Here is a 14239-nt window from a genome sequence, read left to right on the forward strand (position 1 = left end):
TGCAACCATGTTCTTAGATAGCTCTTAGATACACAATACACTAACCTGCTCTTGGATGCCATTTAATCTTGTGTTTTTTTCATCCCTGGCCTCTGTCTGCCTATCGAAAGACCCCCCTCACCTGTGTTCACTTTGTAGTCTTGCCTCGCATCTCTTCCAGCTTTCTTCGCCCCACCCCTCCCCTTACAATCACTGAAGAAGGGTCCTGACCCGAATCGTCACCTGTCCATGTACTCCAGGGATGCTGCCTGAGCCGTTGAGTTACTCCAGCACTTTGTGTCTTCCTTAGATACACAATTTCCGCCGCACACATCCACAATCAGTCCATTAAATGAGTGCTCCTCGCATTGCCACCATTGCCCATCCTTCCTCTCTCCATCCTAGCCTCACTGCACCGCCACCTAACCTCCATCCCTACTCCCACCAGATCCCTCATGGCCATTCGTAGCATCAAGAAACTTCATTGAAGCCCACTTGATTTCCCTGCACATCACACAGAGACACAAGGAACTGCAGACGCTGGTTGACAACATGGAGACACAAAGTGCTGGAGTATCTCAGCGGGTCAGGCAGCACCTCTGGAGAACGTGGATAGGCGATGTTTCGGGTCGGAGACCCTTCTTCAAGCCAGTCTGAAGAAGTGTCCCGACCTGACACGTCACCTGTCCATGTTCTCCAGAGATGCTGCCTGACCTGTTGAGTTACCCCGGAAGTATGTGTCGTTCTTTTAACCCAAATGAATGCTTGTCACACCTTACACTGAGCAGGTGATTGGCAACACCTTAACACCAGGGAGGCAAGATATAAATCTACAATTGTGATGAAGGGAGCCTGGTTGGAGTTATAATTACAATCTATAATTACAGCTGCAGTTCCAAATGTTCAAAGATCGGTGGACGGAAACAGTCACGACCCAGTGAAGTGACCACCACATGGAACCAATCCACATCCTGTCAATGGTAGTTGCCCCTAACTGGTGGGTAGAATTGAGCACAGGTTAAGATACTTGCTTCGAGCCCATAGCTGTAGTTCATGACTCCCACCAATCTCCCCTTGTTGTGCACGCGTGACTCTGCCAGTCACTTCAGCTCTCCGGACTGCCGTGGAATGCTGTGTCCCATTCTAGAGAGGAAAGAAAGAGCTGAAACATATTTGGCAGGGTAACATACGGCAGCAGCGGCAACACCAGCCGGTCAGAGCGCCAGGCAGCCTCTCGGTACCATGGTAGGAAACGGAAACCAGCACAGAGTTGGGCTTCTCCGGGACCAGGAGTAGAGGAGGGGGTGGGGTAAAAATGAAACGGTCCGTAGACAGATTAACACAATGATCTCTGTCCAGCGACACTCTGGAATGCACCTACTGGACCAACGGATGGAGAAAACCATAAATCCATCGCCTGACGGAAACACAGAGGGATTTTTCCCGAGGATATTCCTCTGTTGTTGGTCCTGCGATGACGTCTTTCCTTACAGGTGGATTGAGAGTGGGACGGGCAAGGGAGGAAGTCATGTCTACGTTATGCAAATCACTCCAACACTGTTCAAACCTAACATATGTAAGGAGTGGACGTTAATCCTTGGTCACTTCTGCTAAAAGCGTGAATGTAGGAGAAACGGAACTAAACGTTCAATTAACCTAAACTAAAAACTAAACTATATACTAAACTAAACTATATACTAAACTAAACTAAATTAATCTTAACCTAAACCAAACCAAAGTAAATTAAACCCAACCGAACCCAAATCAAAAATCTCATCTAAACTAACACAAACCAAAAGCAAACTCAAACCAATCTGAGCTAAACTAAATTTGTATAGCTGCCATGTACTGTAAAGCTGTGAAATGTCAGTTTAGAGATTTGGTTCTGTTTAGTTGAACAACATTAGTTCTTAAAGGAAAGTATGCGTAGATGCTTGGCACATTGTGCTTAGCATATTGTCGGCGAGGTCATTATTGTACCACAGGGAAGAGTTTTACAATAAGATCTTAACAACCCATTGCTCGCCCCACCCATTGTCACCAAGCAAGTCGTTGTTAAGGTTAGAAGCACTTCTTGACTGAGATTAGCTAAGTTGGGGCCCGACTAGGAACTTATCCAGAATGATTCCGCTTTATCTCTGGCCTGTGCAGTTATCAATGTGGCTATTAAGGGGAAAATCTTCCTTTCAACTCTGGGTGTCAACTCCACTCCAGAGTGATTTCTATATAAAAGTCCATTTTATCGGTCAGTCTTTGACTTGTTTTTAGCTTCAATGCATCCAGAATAACACTCATTTAGGACAACATCCATAATCAAAAGTGTTTCCAGAGCTGTTATTTTTGGTTTGGTTATTTATTAGTCCCCTGTGTTTCTAATGTAGATGTGTGACGCCTTTCTTTTAATTGCTGTCGGCTGATCGGAAAAAAAAAAAAGGCTTTGGGAAACAGTATTAATAGCTGTATTTGTCCAAAAAAAAAGAGAGGAAAGTAAAAAAAACCCAAAGAAATACAAAGGAGGGATGAGAAACAGCTGGTAAAGATTGGCAGTGTCTTGTCTACACAACAAAGAGATTAAACAAAAAGAGAAAAACGTGTAACAGTGAGGTTTGCAGTAACGTCAAACAACAGTGAACGCCACTAACAGCAGACAAAGAGAGACGAGTATTAGGAAAAATGGTTTAATATTTGAGACAGAAGCAAACTGCATCACACAATAACATACGTTACAAAAATAAGTCCGACTATTCCACAGTTATGTTCACAATGAAGACAGAGAATCAGGAAAAAACTTGGATTTCAACAGCAAAAAGCAAACTCCTAATTTTTTTAAAAAGACTAATACAGTTATCCAACTGCAGCTGATTGACTACTGCTAGCCGTAATACCTTATGTAACTGCACAATACATAATTAAAGAGAAACTTACCCATTTCGTTTGACAAAAATTCTTGACATTTAAGCATATGCAAAGAAATGAGGAAAGCAAGCCAAAGTTATATATATATATATATTTTTTTGTTTTTTTTTGTGTAAATTCTTAAAATTAAAGAGTCACCAGTTTATCTGCACCAACTAGAAATCAGTCTCAAAATCAATCATCGCTGGGCCCCACTCGTAGAAGGTGCAGGAACATCCGCTTTTTAATTTCCAGTATAAAAAATTTCCACTGGTACAAAATGCATAATTACAATCAAGTTGTAGAAATATGAAAGCCCACTATATATTTTTTTTTTTTGAGTGCGTGTGTGTGGCGTGTGTTGACATTTTTCTGAGCAAAGCAAAAAAAACAAAAGATTTCCAGCACATAACAGGGTCAATCCAATGCACTAAAAAGAACAACGACACTCACATGGGCTTGCGAATTCCCCACTCATTTTGCATTAACTTTGGCTTTCCTCAAACAAATACTTAAAAACTATATAATTTTTTTTTTCCTTTAATTCTTAATCCTAAATGATAATAGTCTACAAACACCAGATCTCACATCACAGGAGCACAAACACTTGCCTTGTGTGACAGTTTTTTTCTTTTTCCAAAAAAAAAACGCAATGAAGCTACAACTTTTTTTTAAAAACTTTTTTTTTTACTTAAAGATTTAAAAAAAAACACAGATACAATGTGCTGGGTGGGTTGGTGGTGAAGGCGACCAGAGTGGGGAAAATGAAGTTAGAACAGACCAGGCCAAAAAATTAATCCCCCCAAGGTGATAGAAATTGAACTGATTTGATCCCCTCCCAGCAATTAATGCAGAGAAATATTGGCCCGTTAAAGGTTAACGCATTATTACAGAGCAATTACATGCACAGAAGAATGACAAATGCTTTTGCAAAAGGTTAGAAAGTCATAGGCGGCAGCTAAAAATGCTTAATTATTATTATTTAAAAAAAAAATCTAACCAGTTCTAAACATTCCTGCCTTGGGGTGTTTTAAAAATGTTTGTGTGTGTGTGTGTGTGTTTTTAATATATATTTTTTAATTTTACAACTATACGAAAAAAAAAGCTTTATGAGGTTTGCTTTTGCAGCATCTCGATGAATGGCAAGGTTGGGAAATATGGGCACTTATACAGAGAAATAACAAACAATGAACAATCCCAAGCAACAAGACCACAGTTTTAACAATTTAACAAACTTTTTTTCTCTCCGGTTTTAATCTTTTTTTTTTGTCCTTTAATTTTTTTCAAACATGAGAGAATTATTACAAAACACTTAAGTAACAAAACACCCCATGTTATCAAATTACGTATCACAAAGAACACAATTAAGCGCGAGGCAGGAAGTACCTTTCATTATTTTAGTATTGTTGGAATTTGGCACTGTTTAAATTGCAGTTTTCTTCTTTTACCAAAAAGAAATAAAGCCAATCTCACATCTTGCTGAACAAAGTACGTCAAACTGTTAATCCCACAGTGAAAAAAAAATAATAAAATCAGACGTCAAAACGTTTCACACGCAAAACACACAATTATTTTATCCTGGAATTGGAGGGTTTTTTTTTCTTTCCTTTTCACCTGACCAGTTAAGATTTTTTTTTGGCCATCCGGAAAGAAAAATCTTTTGCGAGTCAGCCAAAAAAAAAAAAAAATTCCGCTGCGTTACGAAACACTTATAGTAACTTTAAAAATCGCGATGACACCAAAACCTAACCCACACAGTTTACCAACGTGACAAAGTTAACACTTACTGTTTTGTTTTTCTTCTCCCAATACACTTAAACAGTATAAAATATAGGTTCATTTTTAATGTGCATTTACCACAGATTGTCTAGGTGTGAATCAGTTCAGCAAAAGGTGACACAGGTAGGTAGTCTTTTCCCAAACATGGGTCTTCTTTTTAATTATCTTAAATCAGTCTACAAAAAAAGTGGTTTTTTTCATTTCTATATATATTGATGAGAAAGTGGGCCACTTAAATGGCCCTTATCAAAACTTTACACTGCCTGAAAAATGTAAAAACTATTACAGAGCTCTTGATAATATCTGACCAGTTTCTCCAACTAATCAGAAGTAGTCTGTTTCATTGAGAAACCTTTATTCTGCACTCTGGCCACATATTGCTATCGCTATTTCAAGTGACCAGACAGAAAGTCGTTCCCTGTATAATACTTTCAAGTTTGTTTCATGAAAAAAAAAGAAACATTTTCGCCACAGGTTTTTTTTTAAATCTCTCTCTCTCTCTCTCTTATATATTTTTGTCTTGCTTTAACTGTCTTAAAATAAGTTTATTTTTTATTTTTCAGTCTCAACACGAACGCAGCTAGGCTTTTAGCTTTCACATTGAACTTTTTTTTTTGAACTCAGGACTGGATGAGGTCACATGCAAAAAATCTCAAGGTCAAACTGGGCAGAGGGGGGTCAAAGTGGGAAACCAAGTGATATGTGAGGTCAGAAAGACATCGGAAACAATGACGGAACGATGAGCTTTTTTTTTTTGGCGCCACGGGGACATGCTAGGCAAACGATGAATTAACGAGCATGAAGATGTCTAGGGGAAAAAAACAAGGAAGAGTCAAAAGTTACACAGAGTCTATGCAGCAGGAACAAAATCATTCACATGGTTGTCGAGATAATGCAAATCTCAGTCATTAGATTCTATGAGCCATTCACATTAATTTGCATTTTTTTTTTTTAATAACAACACTAAAAAAAAAGAAGCAAAGGCAACACAAAATTAAAAAAAACATCCAAAAAAATCCATCCATACTTTAAGAGAGATAAAAGAGATGGATTGGTTTTGGGACAGAGATACAGATTTTTTTTTTTTTTTTTAAATTAAACAAATATATAAACAGGAGAATAAAAAAATCACAAGGTTCAAAATAAAAGACTCGAACTTGACTACATAATGGAAGCTACAGGCAATGAGTTACCACACACTTGAAAAAGGTACAAATAAACGAGAGAAGCGTGATTATTGCAGGGTGAGTTTTATTTTGTGTGTCGTGTGTTTAATTGCAAAGATAAACTTTGATCTCAGCACTTCGGAGACTACTTCATGAGACAGGCTGCAGCTAGGATAGAGGATGAGCTATCTCAGGTATCCAATAAATTAACTATAGATAATTAATAAATAACTTCCATCTTTCTGAGGCAGTAAAAATTTGTATAAAAATAGAGCTGCATTTTTTTACAAATAAAATGTACAGGCTTGTGGCTTTCCTTTTTCACCATTTGTTTTTGATTCAACCATCAGCAAATGTTATCATTCAAATCTTCTCTTTCGTTTCATCCCCTCGTTCCCCCCCCCTCCCCCTCCTGGAAAAAAAAAGAGCCCCTTATGGCAGTGGGAGCAGATCTCAAAGGCTTTTTGTTTCACTAAAAGACCGATGCGATCTGATCACACAAAGCGTGATGTCTTTAACCCGTTGGATCGCGTCCGATCAGAAGAATTCTCATTGGAGTTAGATTTTTTTTTTCTCTTTCTTTCCCCCCCCCCCCCTCCTCCCCCCACTTCACAAAAATAAAATAAAATGTTCGTGCTTCACATGGTTAACACTTTCAGAGTAGGCCACCGTTCCTTTAACCCGTAAACAGCTGATGTCTTTCTAATCTGCATTGATTGGTTCCCTTAAGCTAAAAAAGCATCTGATGCCTGCGAATCTCATGGGACTGTTTGGCACCAGTGGCTACTGAGTTAAATTGCACATTTCGGTTAATTGTTTTTCTTCAAAATCCTCTTAAGACATCTTTTTTTTTGCAAAAAATCTTTTTTTTTTTAAACGGAACAAAGCAAAATATTAAATACCGTAAATACAATAAGATTTAAGATACTGAACGTAACAGGAATGAGAGGATAAACAGGCAGGGTGGGGGAGGGGGGGGGGAGGGGGGCTGGGTGGGCTGGGTGGGAGGAAAATGTAAGTGTAATGTTAAAAACTGTCTCTTGATGAGAGCTGGCAATGATCCTCCTCAGCCACAGACTGGTTCATAGGACTTACCCTAACAAAGCTAAAGTAACAGCATTAACCTCCCACACTAGACTCAGTAGGGCTTGCTGTCGTTCTTGGATCGCTTCAGCTGAACTTTCAAACGCTTCATTCCGATCTGAAAACCGTTCATGGCCTGGATGGCGGCTTGCGCAGAGACAGGGTTGTCATAACTTACAAAACCTGCGGGGCGAGGGTTTGGGGTGGGAGGTTGGGGGGGGGGGGGGGGGGGGGAGGGGGAGGGGTGCAAGGTTCGGAGAAACGGAGAGAAAGAAAAAAAATTAGGCAATCTCACCACACGACCAAAAGGAGGGCACACACTCGCGGAAATACATTGTCACGTCTCAGAGTTGTAGATCGCCATTGAGTCAAGCAGCACGGAAACATCAGTTCATAAGTGATAGGAGCAGAATTAGGCCATTCGGCCCACCAAGTCTACTCCGCCATTCTATCACAGCCGATCTATCTCTCCCTCCCAACCCCATTCTCCTGCCTTCACCCCATAACCTCTGTCACCCTAACTAATCAAGAACCTGCCTTAAAAATACCCTTTGACTTGGCCTCCAATAAATTCCACAGATTCACCACACACTGACTAAAGAAGTTCCTCCTCATCTCCTTTCTAAAGGTACTATACGTCATTTTATTCTGAGGCTGTGGCCTCTGGGCCTAGACTCTCCCAATAGTGGAAACAATAGTCAAGCATGGAAACAGGCCCACTTAGCCCAAGTTGACCACTGATCCTTACTAAGCCCCATTTAAGAGGCCTTGAGGCAGGCAGGTGGATAAGTAGGGAATGGAAGGATGTGGAGCATGTCCAGGCTAAAGAAAGGTTCAGTCCCAAAATGTTGCGAACCATTCTCTCCACAGAAGCTGCCTGACCTTCTGAGTTCCTCAGCACTTTGTGTTTGCCCATATACCACCACTTGTTCTGTAGCCAACTATGCCTCAGGGATTTAAGCACTCATCTTGGTGCCTCTTAAATTAGTTTAGTTTAGTTTAGAGACACGGCCTTCATGTTACAGTTGTACAAGACCACAGGTCAGGCCACATTTAGAGTATTGTGCTCAGTTTTTGGTCACCCTGTTATTGGGAAGATGTCGTCAAGCTGGAAAGGGTGCAGAGAAGATTTACAAGGATGTTGCCACGGTTCGAGGGCCTGAGCGAGAGGGAGAGGTTGAGCAGGCTCAGGGGCGGAAAACCCGGGGGGGGGGGGGGGGCCAGAGGGGACACGTCCCCTCCATGTTTTGAAAGGTGGGAACATCCCCCCAAAGTTTTTGTAATCCGGATTTTAAAACCCGGTGAAAATTTTCGCGAGACAGTGGGGGTGGGACTGATGATCGAGGGCGCCGATTGGACGACAGAGACGTCGGTCAGCAGGTAATGGGGGCGGGACATGATTGAGCGCGATGATTGGAGGAGGGAGGAGTGGGGGGGGACTGAGGATAGAGTGCCGTGATTGGAGGAGGGAGACGTTGCACAGACCTGCGCTTCATCCGCAGCCAGGATCGATCCCGGGCTCACCGGCGCTGTCCTGTCCCCTCCCGAGTACCCCCCCCGCGGGTGGCCAGAGAGGTCGGCATAGGATCTTTGGTCGGGAATCAGACGGGCCAGCGCAGAGAAACAGCACTAAACCCAGCTAACTCTGCCTGGCCCGTCAGGTGAGCCTACAGCCTTCCTGGACTTGCGGGAAATTTGGCCAGCGTGGAGAAGCAGCGCTGGTATCCCGTCAGTCCAGACAGGGCTGTAGTTAACCCGGTGAGACAGGCAGAGTTGAGCTGCATTTAGCGCTGGATTGAGCCTCCGAAGCCCGCATGTGTGTGTGTGTGAGTGTGCGCATGCGCGCGTGGCCGCCAAAAAATTGTGTCCCCCGGTCCCCTCCATGTTTTGATAGCGAGTTCCGCTTTTGAGCAGGCTAGAACATTATTCCTTGGAGCGCTGGAGGATGAGGGGTGATCTTATAGAGGTGGGCACATAATGAGAGGAATAGATAAATATGAGAGGATAAATGCACAGAGTCTTTTACCAAGAGGGGGAATCAAGAACCAGAGGATATTGCTTTGAGGTGAGGGGGGGGGAAAGATTAAATAGGAACCCGAGGGGTAACTTTTTTACACAAAGTGTGGAAGGAGTATGGAATGAGCTGGCAGAGGAGGTAGTTGAGGCAAGTACTATCACAATGTTTAAAAACATTTGAACAGGTACATGGAAAGGACAGGAATAGAAGGATATGGGTCAAACACAGGCAGGTGGACTAGTCTAGACGGGACGTATTGGTCAGCGTGGACAAGTTGGGCCAAATTTCCAAACCAAAGGCAACACAGCTTTAGCATTTCCAAACCAAAGGCAACTCAGCTTTAGCATTTCCAAACTATAGTTTCAAAGCACATTAAGGGCACTGACAGGTCAGTAAAACCACCCACAGTTTAGTAGACATGTGTTCAGTGTTATTCACAGCTCAGACTGAGAAACGTGACCCTCTCACTCCCCCATCTTGCAGAGACTGACTGAGGCACTCAATACTTCTGGGTTTTATAGTCCCTCTGGAAGGGGCGTGGCCTTCAGGAGTGAGAATCTCAACATTTTTTAAACACTAATAACTCTTTTATTTTTCATCAATGGGAAAAATCCTCTTGTCCTGCGCAGCGGAGAGGGACTCTGAGTAAGATGGCCAAAAATTACAGCCGTAAGTGGCAGTGTTTTTTCTAAAATCTATATACAGAACAGGAAGTGGTCAAGATCAGACTTTTAGTAATATAGATATGTGTGTGTGTGTATATATATATATATATATATGTGTATTTATATACATACACATACGTACACAAAAAAGTTCATATACAGACACACACATACACACGTGTGTATGTATATGAACTTTTTCCTCGTTTATCATATTGTTTACAGTGTACTATGTTTACATATTGTGTTGTGCTGCAGTAAGTAAGAATGTCATTGCTCTATCTGGGACACACAACAATAAAACACTCTTGACTCTCTAAGCTCTCTTGCTCTAGGCCAGGCATTAACACAATGTTTTAAAAGATTGTCAGACTCCATTCAGATGTACTTACCAAAGCACTTGCTAAGATTGGTCTGTTTATCAATGAAGACTTTAGCAGACACTACGTTTCCAAAGGGCATAAACATTTGCAGGATGTCTTGATCTCCAAACTCTTGGGGAAGATGGTAAATAAACAGGTTTGCACCTTCTGGACCTGTGGATGCAATTCGAACAAAAAAAAAGTCACATTTATTTGTTGAGGAGGAGAGATCCCATGAATATTTAAAATGTCATCGACCGCGGTTCTGAAGTTGTAGAACTGCAGATGCTGATTAATACACAAAAGGGCACAAAGTGCTGGAGTAACTCAGCAGGTCGGGCAGCATCTCTGGAGAACATGGAGAGGTGATATGGTGACATTTGGGTCGAGAAGTTTAGTTTAGTTTAGTTCAGAGATACAGCGTTGAAACAGGCCCTTTGACCCAACAAGTCCGCACCTAACATAGATCACCAACGCACTAGTTCAGTTATCCCACTTTTGCATCCTACACACCAGTTGAGTGTTCTGACATGATCTATCCTTGCGAAAGACACCAATATAAAGAATAAAGGTAGTCGAAGAAGGGTCTCGACCCGTAACGTCATCTATTAGTTTTCTCCAGAGATGCTGCCTGACCCGCCGAGTTACTCCAGCGTTTTGCGTCTATCTAGAGAAGGAACACATTTTGAGGAGACTCTATTCCTGATTTATAGTTCACTGGAGTTTAGAAGGATGAGGGAGGTTCTTATAGAAACATATAAAATTATAAAAGGACTGGACAAGCTAGATGCAGGAAAAATGTTCCCAATGTTGGGCGAGTCCAGAACCAGGTGCCACAGTCTCAGAATAAAGGGGAGGCCATTTAAGACTGAGGTGAGAAAAAAACTTTTTCACCCAGACAGTTGTGAATTTGTGGAATTCCCTGCCACAGAGGGCAGTGGAGGCCAAATAACTGGATGGATTTAAGAGAGAATTAGATAGGGCTCTAGGGGCTGGTGGAATCAAGGGATATGGGGAGAAGGCAGGCATGGGCTATTGATTGGGGACGATCAGCCATGATCACAATGAATGGCGGTGCTGGCTCGAAGGGCCGAATGGCCTCCTCCTGCACCTATTTTCTATGTTTCTATAGGTCGGAGCAGGTTGCGGTGGGGTTGATTTCAGCTCTGTCGAAGAAGAAACACTCTGTGATGTTCTGGGAGCTTATGTCTGTCAGATAATCATTCATGAGAGTGAATTATTGCATTCATTAAATGATGATTTCGGCTGACCCAAGAAAACAAGGCAATAATATCTCCCACACACTGATTAAAATGCCGCAGCGTTTAACCAGAACACACAACTCATTTATTTCTTTGACACTGGGGGTCACTAAAGTGTGTACTCCATTAGATTATGATGTTTATTGAAGGGGTCATAAAAACTGCTTAGTTTTAAAGAGGGAATAAAATATACAAGATATCAGGAAATAATTTTAAGAAGCCATTAGATCCAAACTGCATTAACTTTGTATAACACTGCTAATTTAATTAAATACCAATCATAATATTAACCCATATACCTCATTACCAGAAGTTATTCCCAAATTCACGCTACCTTCAACAACAATCTAATGTCAATAACTTCACTAATTTAATATTATTGCTATCCCGATCACTCGCGGACAAATCAATGAGTCTCATAGAAACATATCAAATTCTTAAGGGATAGGACAGGCTAGATGTTGGGGGAGTCCAGAACCGGGGGTCACACAGTTTAAGAATAATGGGTAGGCCATTTAGGATTGAGATGAGGATTTTTTCTTTTTCACCCAGAGAGTTGTGAATCTGTGGAACTCTCTGCCACAGAAGGCACTGGAGGCCAATTCACTGGATGTTTTCAAGAGAGAATTCAATTTAGCTCTTAGGGCTAAAGAAATCAAGGGATATGGTGAGAGAGCAGGAACGGGGTCCATCTTAAATGCCACTAGGTTTAAGAAGGAACTGCAGATGTTGGAAAAATCGAAGGTAGACAAAAAATGCTGGAGGAACTCAAGCGGGTGAGGCAGCATCTGTGGAGAGAAGGAAATAGGCGACGTCACTTATTTTTCGGTGACCTTGTACGTCAGTCATTGATGCCAGCAGTCACCGAAAAAATCGGCAAGTGGGACAGGCCCTTAACAGCTGCGATTAACACCAGGTTATGTGCTTCCTAGTCCGTCAATCCCAGTAGCTTTGTGTACCTATTTACCGGCAAAAACTTCCATTATCAACTTAACATCAGTAGCATTCATTATTAATTTAATACACACATTCCTCGGTAATACCACTTTAATTGGCAATTTAACACTTGTATTGTTTACTATTAATCACTGATTGTATTCATGAATATTGCTCATTACCAATTTAACGTCTGTTTGCAATCTATTACCAATTAAACATTCATTACCAATATTCTTCAATGCTTATTTTACATCGATAGAAAATGGGACCATATCTCAAACGCTGACAGCAATGAGAGATAAGTGCGGAAGTTTAGAGAAAAGAAATGTATTGTCGGGTACTATTGTCACTATTTTTCTGTACGTTTCGCTGTCATTACTGTCAGATGTCTTACACCCATGAAGATGGAATATATCCTTCTGCAGGTAAATTATGCAGTGTCCAATTTGTATAGGACAGCACACTTATTTTTAAAATAACATTTTGCCCAAGAGAATGAAGAGGGGCATGTATGAATGAATGAATGAATACGTTATTGGCCAAGTATGTACACATACAAGCAATTTGCCTTGGTGCTCCGCTCGCAAATAACAACACAACATACAGTAAACCATTAAGAATAAAACATAAAACATTAAAACATTACAGTTTAAACACATGAATGAAATAAAATACCAGATCAAAAGGAGGCAACAGACTTTTGGTTATTGAGTAGAGCTACTACTCGTGGAATATGAAGTGAACAATTAACAATTATCTGAAGTTTGAACAAGAAAGGTGACTGATGAGTTGCCACGAAAATCCATCAACCGTTCCCACAAGCAGTGAACTTGGTTTAAAATTCTCCGAGTATAGTAATATTCAAAGAGATGTGAATGTAGACTGTTGAATTGTAGTTTAGCGATACAGTGTGGAAACCTGCCCTTCGGCCCAGCGTGTCCGCGCTGACCAACAATCATCTGTACACTAGTTCTATCCTACACACTAAGGGTACTTTTCAGACGCCAATTAACCTACAAACCTGCACTTCTCTGGAGTGTGGGAGGAAACCGGAGAAAACCCACGGGGTCACGGTGAAAATGCACAAACACCCGTACAGACAGCACCGCTAGTCAGGATCGAACCCGGGTCTCTGGCGCTGAGAGGCGGCAACTCCACCGCTGTGCCACCATTCCGCCCCTGTGACTAAGTCTACGATTTTCTCACCAACCTTTTAATGCTGGGGAAAAGTAGACAAAAATGCTGGAGAAACTCAGCGGGTGAGGCAGCGTCTATGGAGCGAAGGAATAGGTGACGTTTCGGGTCGAGACCCTTCTTCAGTCTGATGTGGAGGTTGGGGGGGGGGGGGTTGGAGGGGGGGACGGGAAGAAGAAAGGAAGAGGCGGAGACAGTGGATATTGTCTGATCTTCGACTGTTTCCAGATTTCCAGAATCAGCGGAGTTTAAAAAAAAATTCTATTAACCTTTTCATGAAAGGATCAACGATCCTTGGTGTCGCTGGTTGGCCATGATGGGCCGAAGGGCCTGTTCCCACTCTGTGTCTCTGCAGTCTAAGACAGGAGGGTTGTAGAGCGAGCACTCACCTTCTTTCTGGCTGCCCGCGGCGCTCTGTTGCTGCAGCAGGCTCTGGCTGTACAGTGTGGGTAGTGCTGCAGCGGCGTACTGCTGGATTCCTGAGTAGGCCTGGGTCAGGGCATCCATGGTGCCGGCAGAACCGTTTGTCAAGCCTGCTGCTCCCAGTCCTCCGTTGAGTGCCGCCATACCTGAGAGCATTTGAGCAACTTTACATCAAACCGACAATAAAGAAAAGAAATTGCACTCACTCAATAGTTCCTTCACGAAAAATGGGTCACACCCACACTCAACATTCCCATCCCAGGAGAGGCTGCTTCACTCAACATGGGTCATGCAACATGCTAGCGACATGCAACTGGCCTGGGGTCGTCATGGGCTTGAGTGGGTGGGAGGATGCACGATGGATGGATGGATGGATGGATGATGTGCCATTTGGTATTTGGCACGGGAGGACCTGAACTGACCTCCCCACCACCGACTGGAGTCGCCACATCAAAATAGCAGCCAGCATCGCCAG

General features: G+C 42.3%; 1 protein-coding gene across 8 annotated transcripts in view; it reads right to left on the reverse strand.

The window, feature by feature from the left end:
• Nucleotides 1-2643: 2643 nt before the first annotated feature.
• celf2 (CUGBP Elav-like family member 2) overlaps nucleotides 2644-14239 on the reverse strand; it is a 579470-nt gene continuing 567874 nt past the window's right edge. For 6 of the 8 annotated variants that reach the window (XM_033040143.1, XM_033040139.1, XM_033040142.1 and 3 more), the window contains 4 exons: nucleotides 13731-13928; nucleotides 9977-10120; nucleotides 6915-7085; nucleotides 2644-5461 (listed from right to left, as the gene is read on the reverse strand). In XM_033040143.1, coding sequence (XP_032896034.1) covers nucleotides 6958-7085; nucleotides 9977-10120; nucleotides 13731-13928 — 470 coding nt within the window. In that variant the 3' untranslated portion in view covers nucleotides 2644-5461; nucleotides 6915-6957. The remainder of the gene's footprint in view (nucleotides 5462-6914; nucleotides 7086-9976; nucleotides 10121-13730; nucleotides 13929-14239) is intronic. The other 2 variants (XM_033040145.1, XM_033040140.1) reach the window with 1 other exon arrangement.

The sequence above is a fragment of the Amblyraja radiata genome, chromosome 21 (genome assembly GCF_010909765.2).
Source record: "Amblyraja radiata isolate CabotCenter1 chromosome 21, sAmbRad1.1.pri, whole genome shotgun sequence".
Classification (NCBI taxonomy): domain Eukaryota; kingdom Metazoa; phylum Chordata; class Chondrichthyes; order Rajiformes; family Rajidae; genus Amblyraja; species Amblyraja radiata.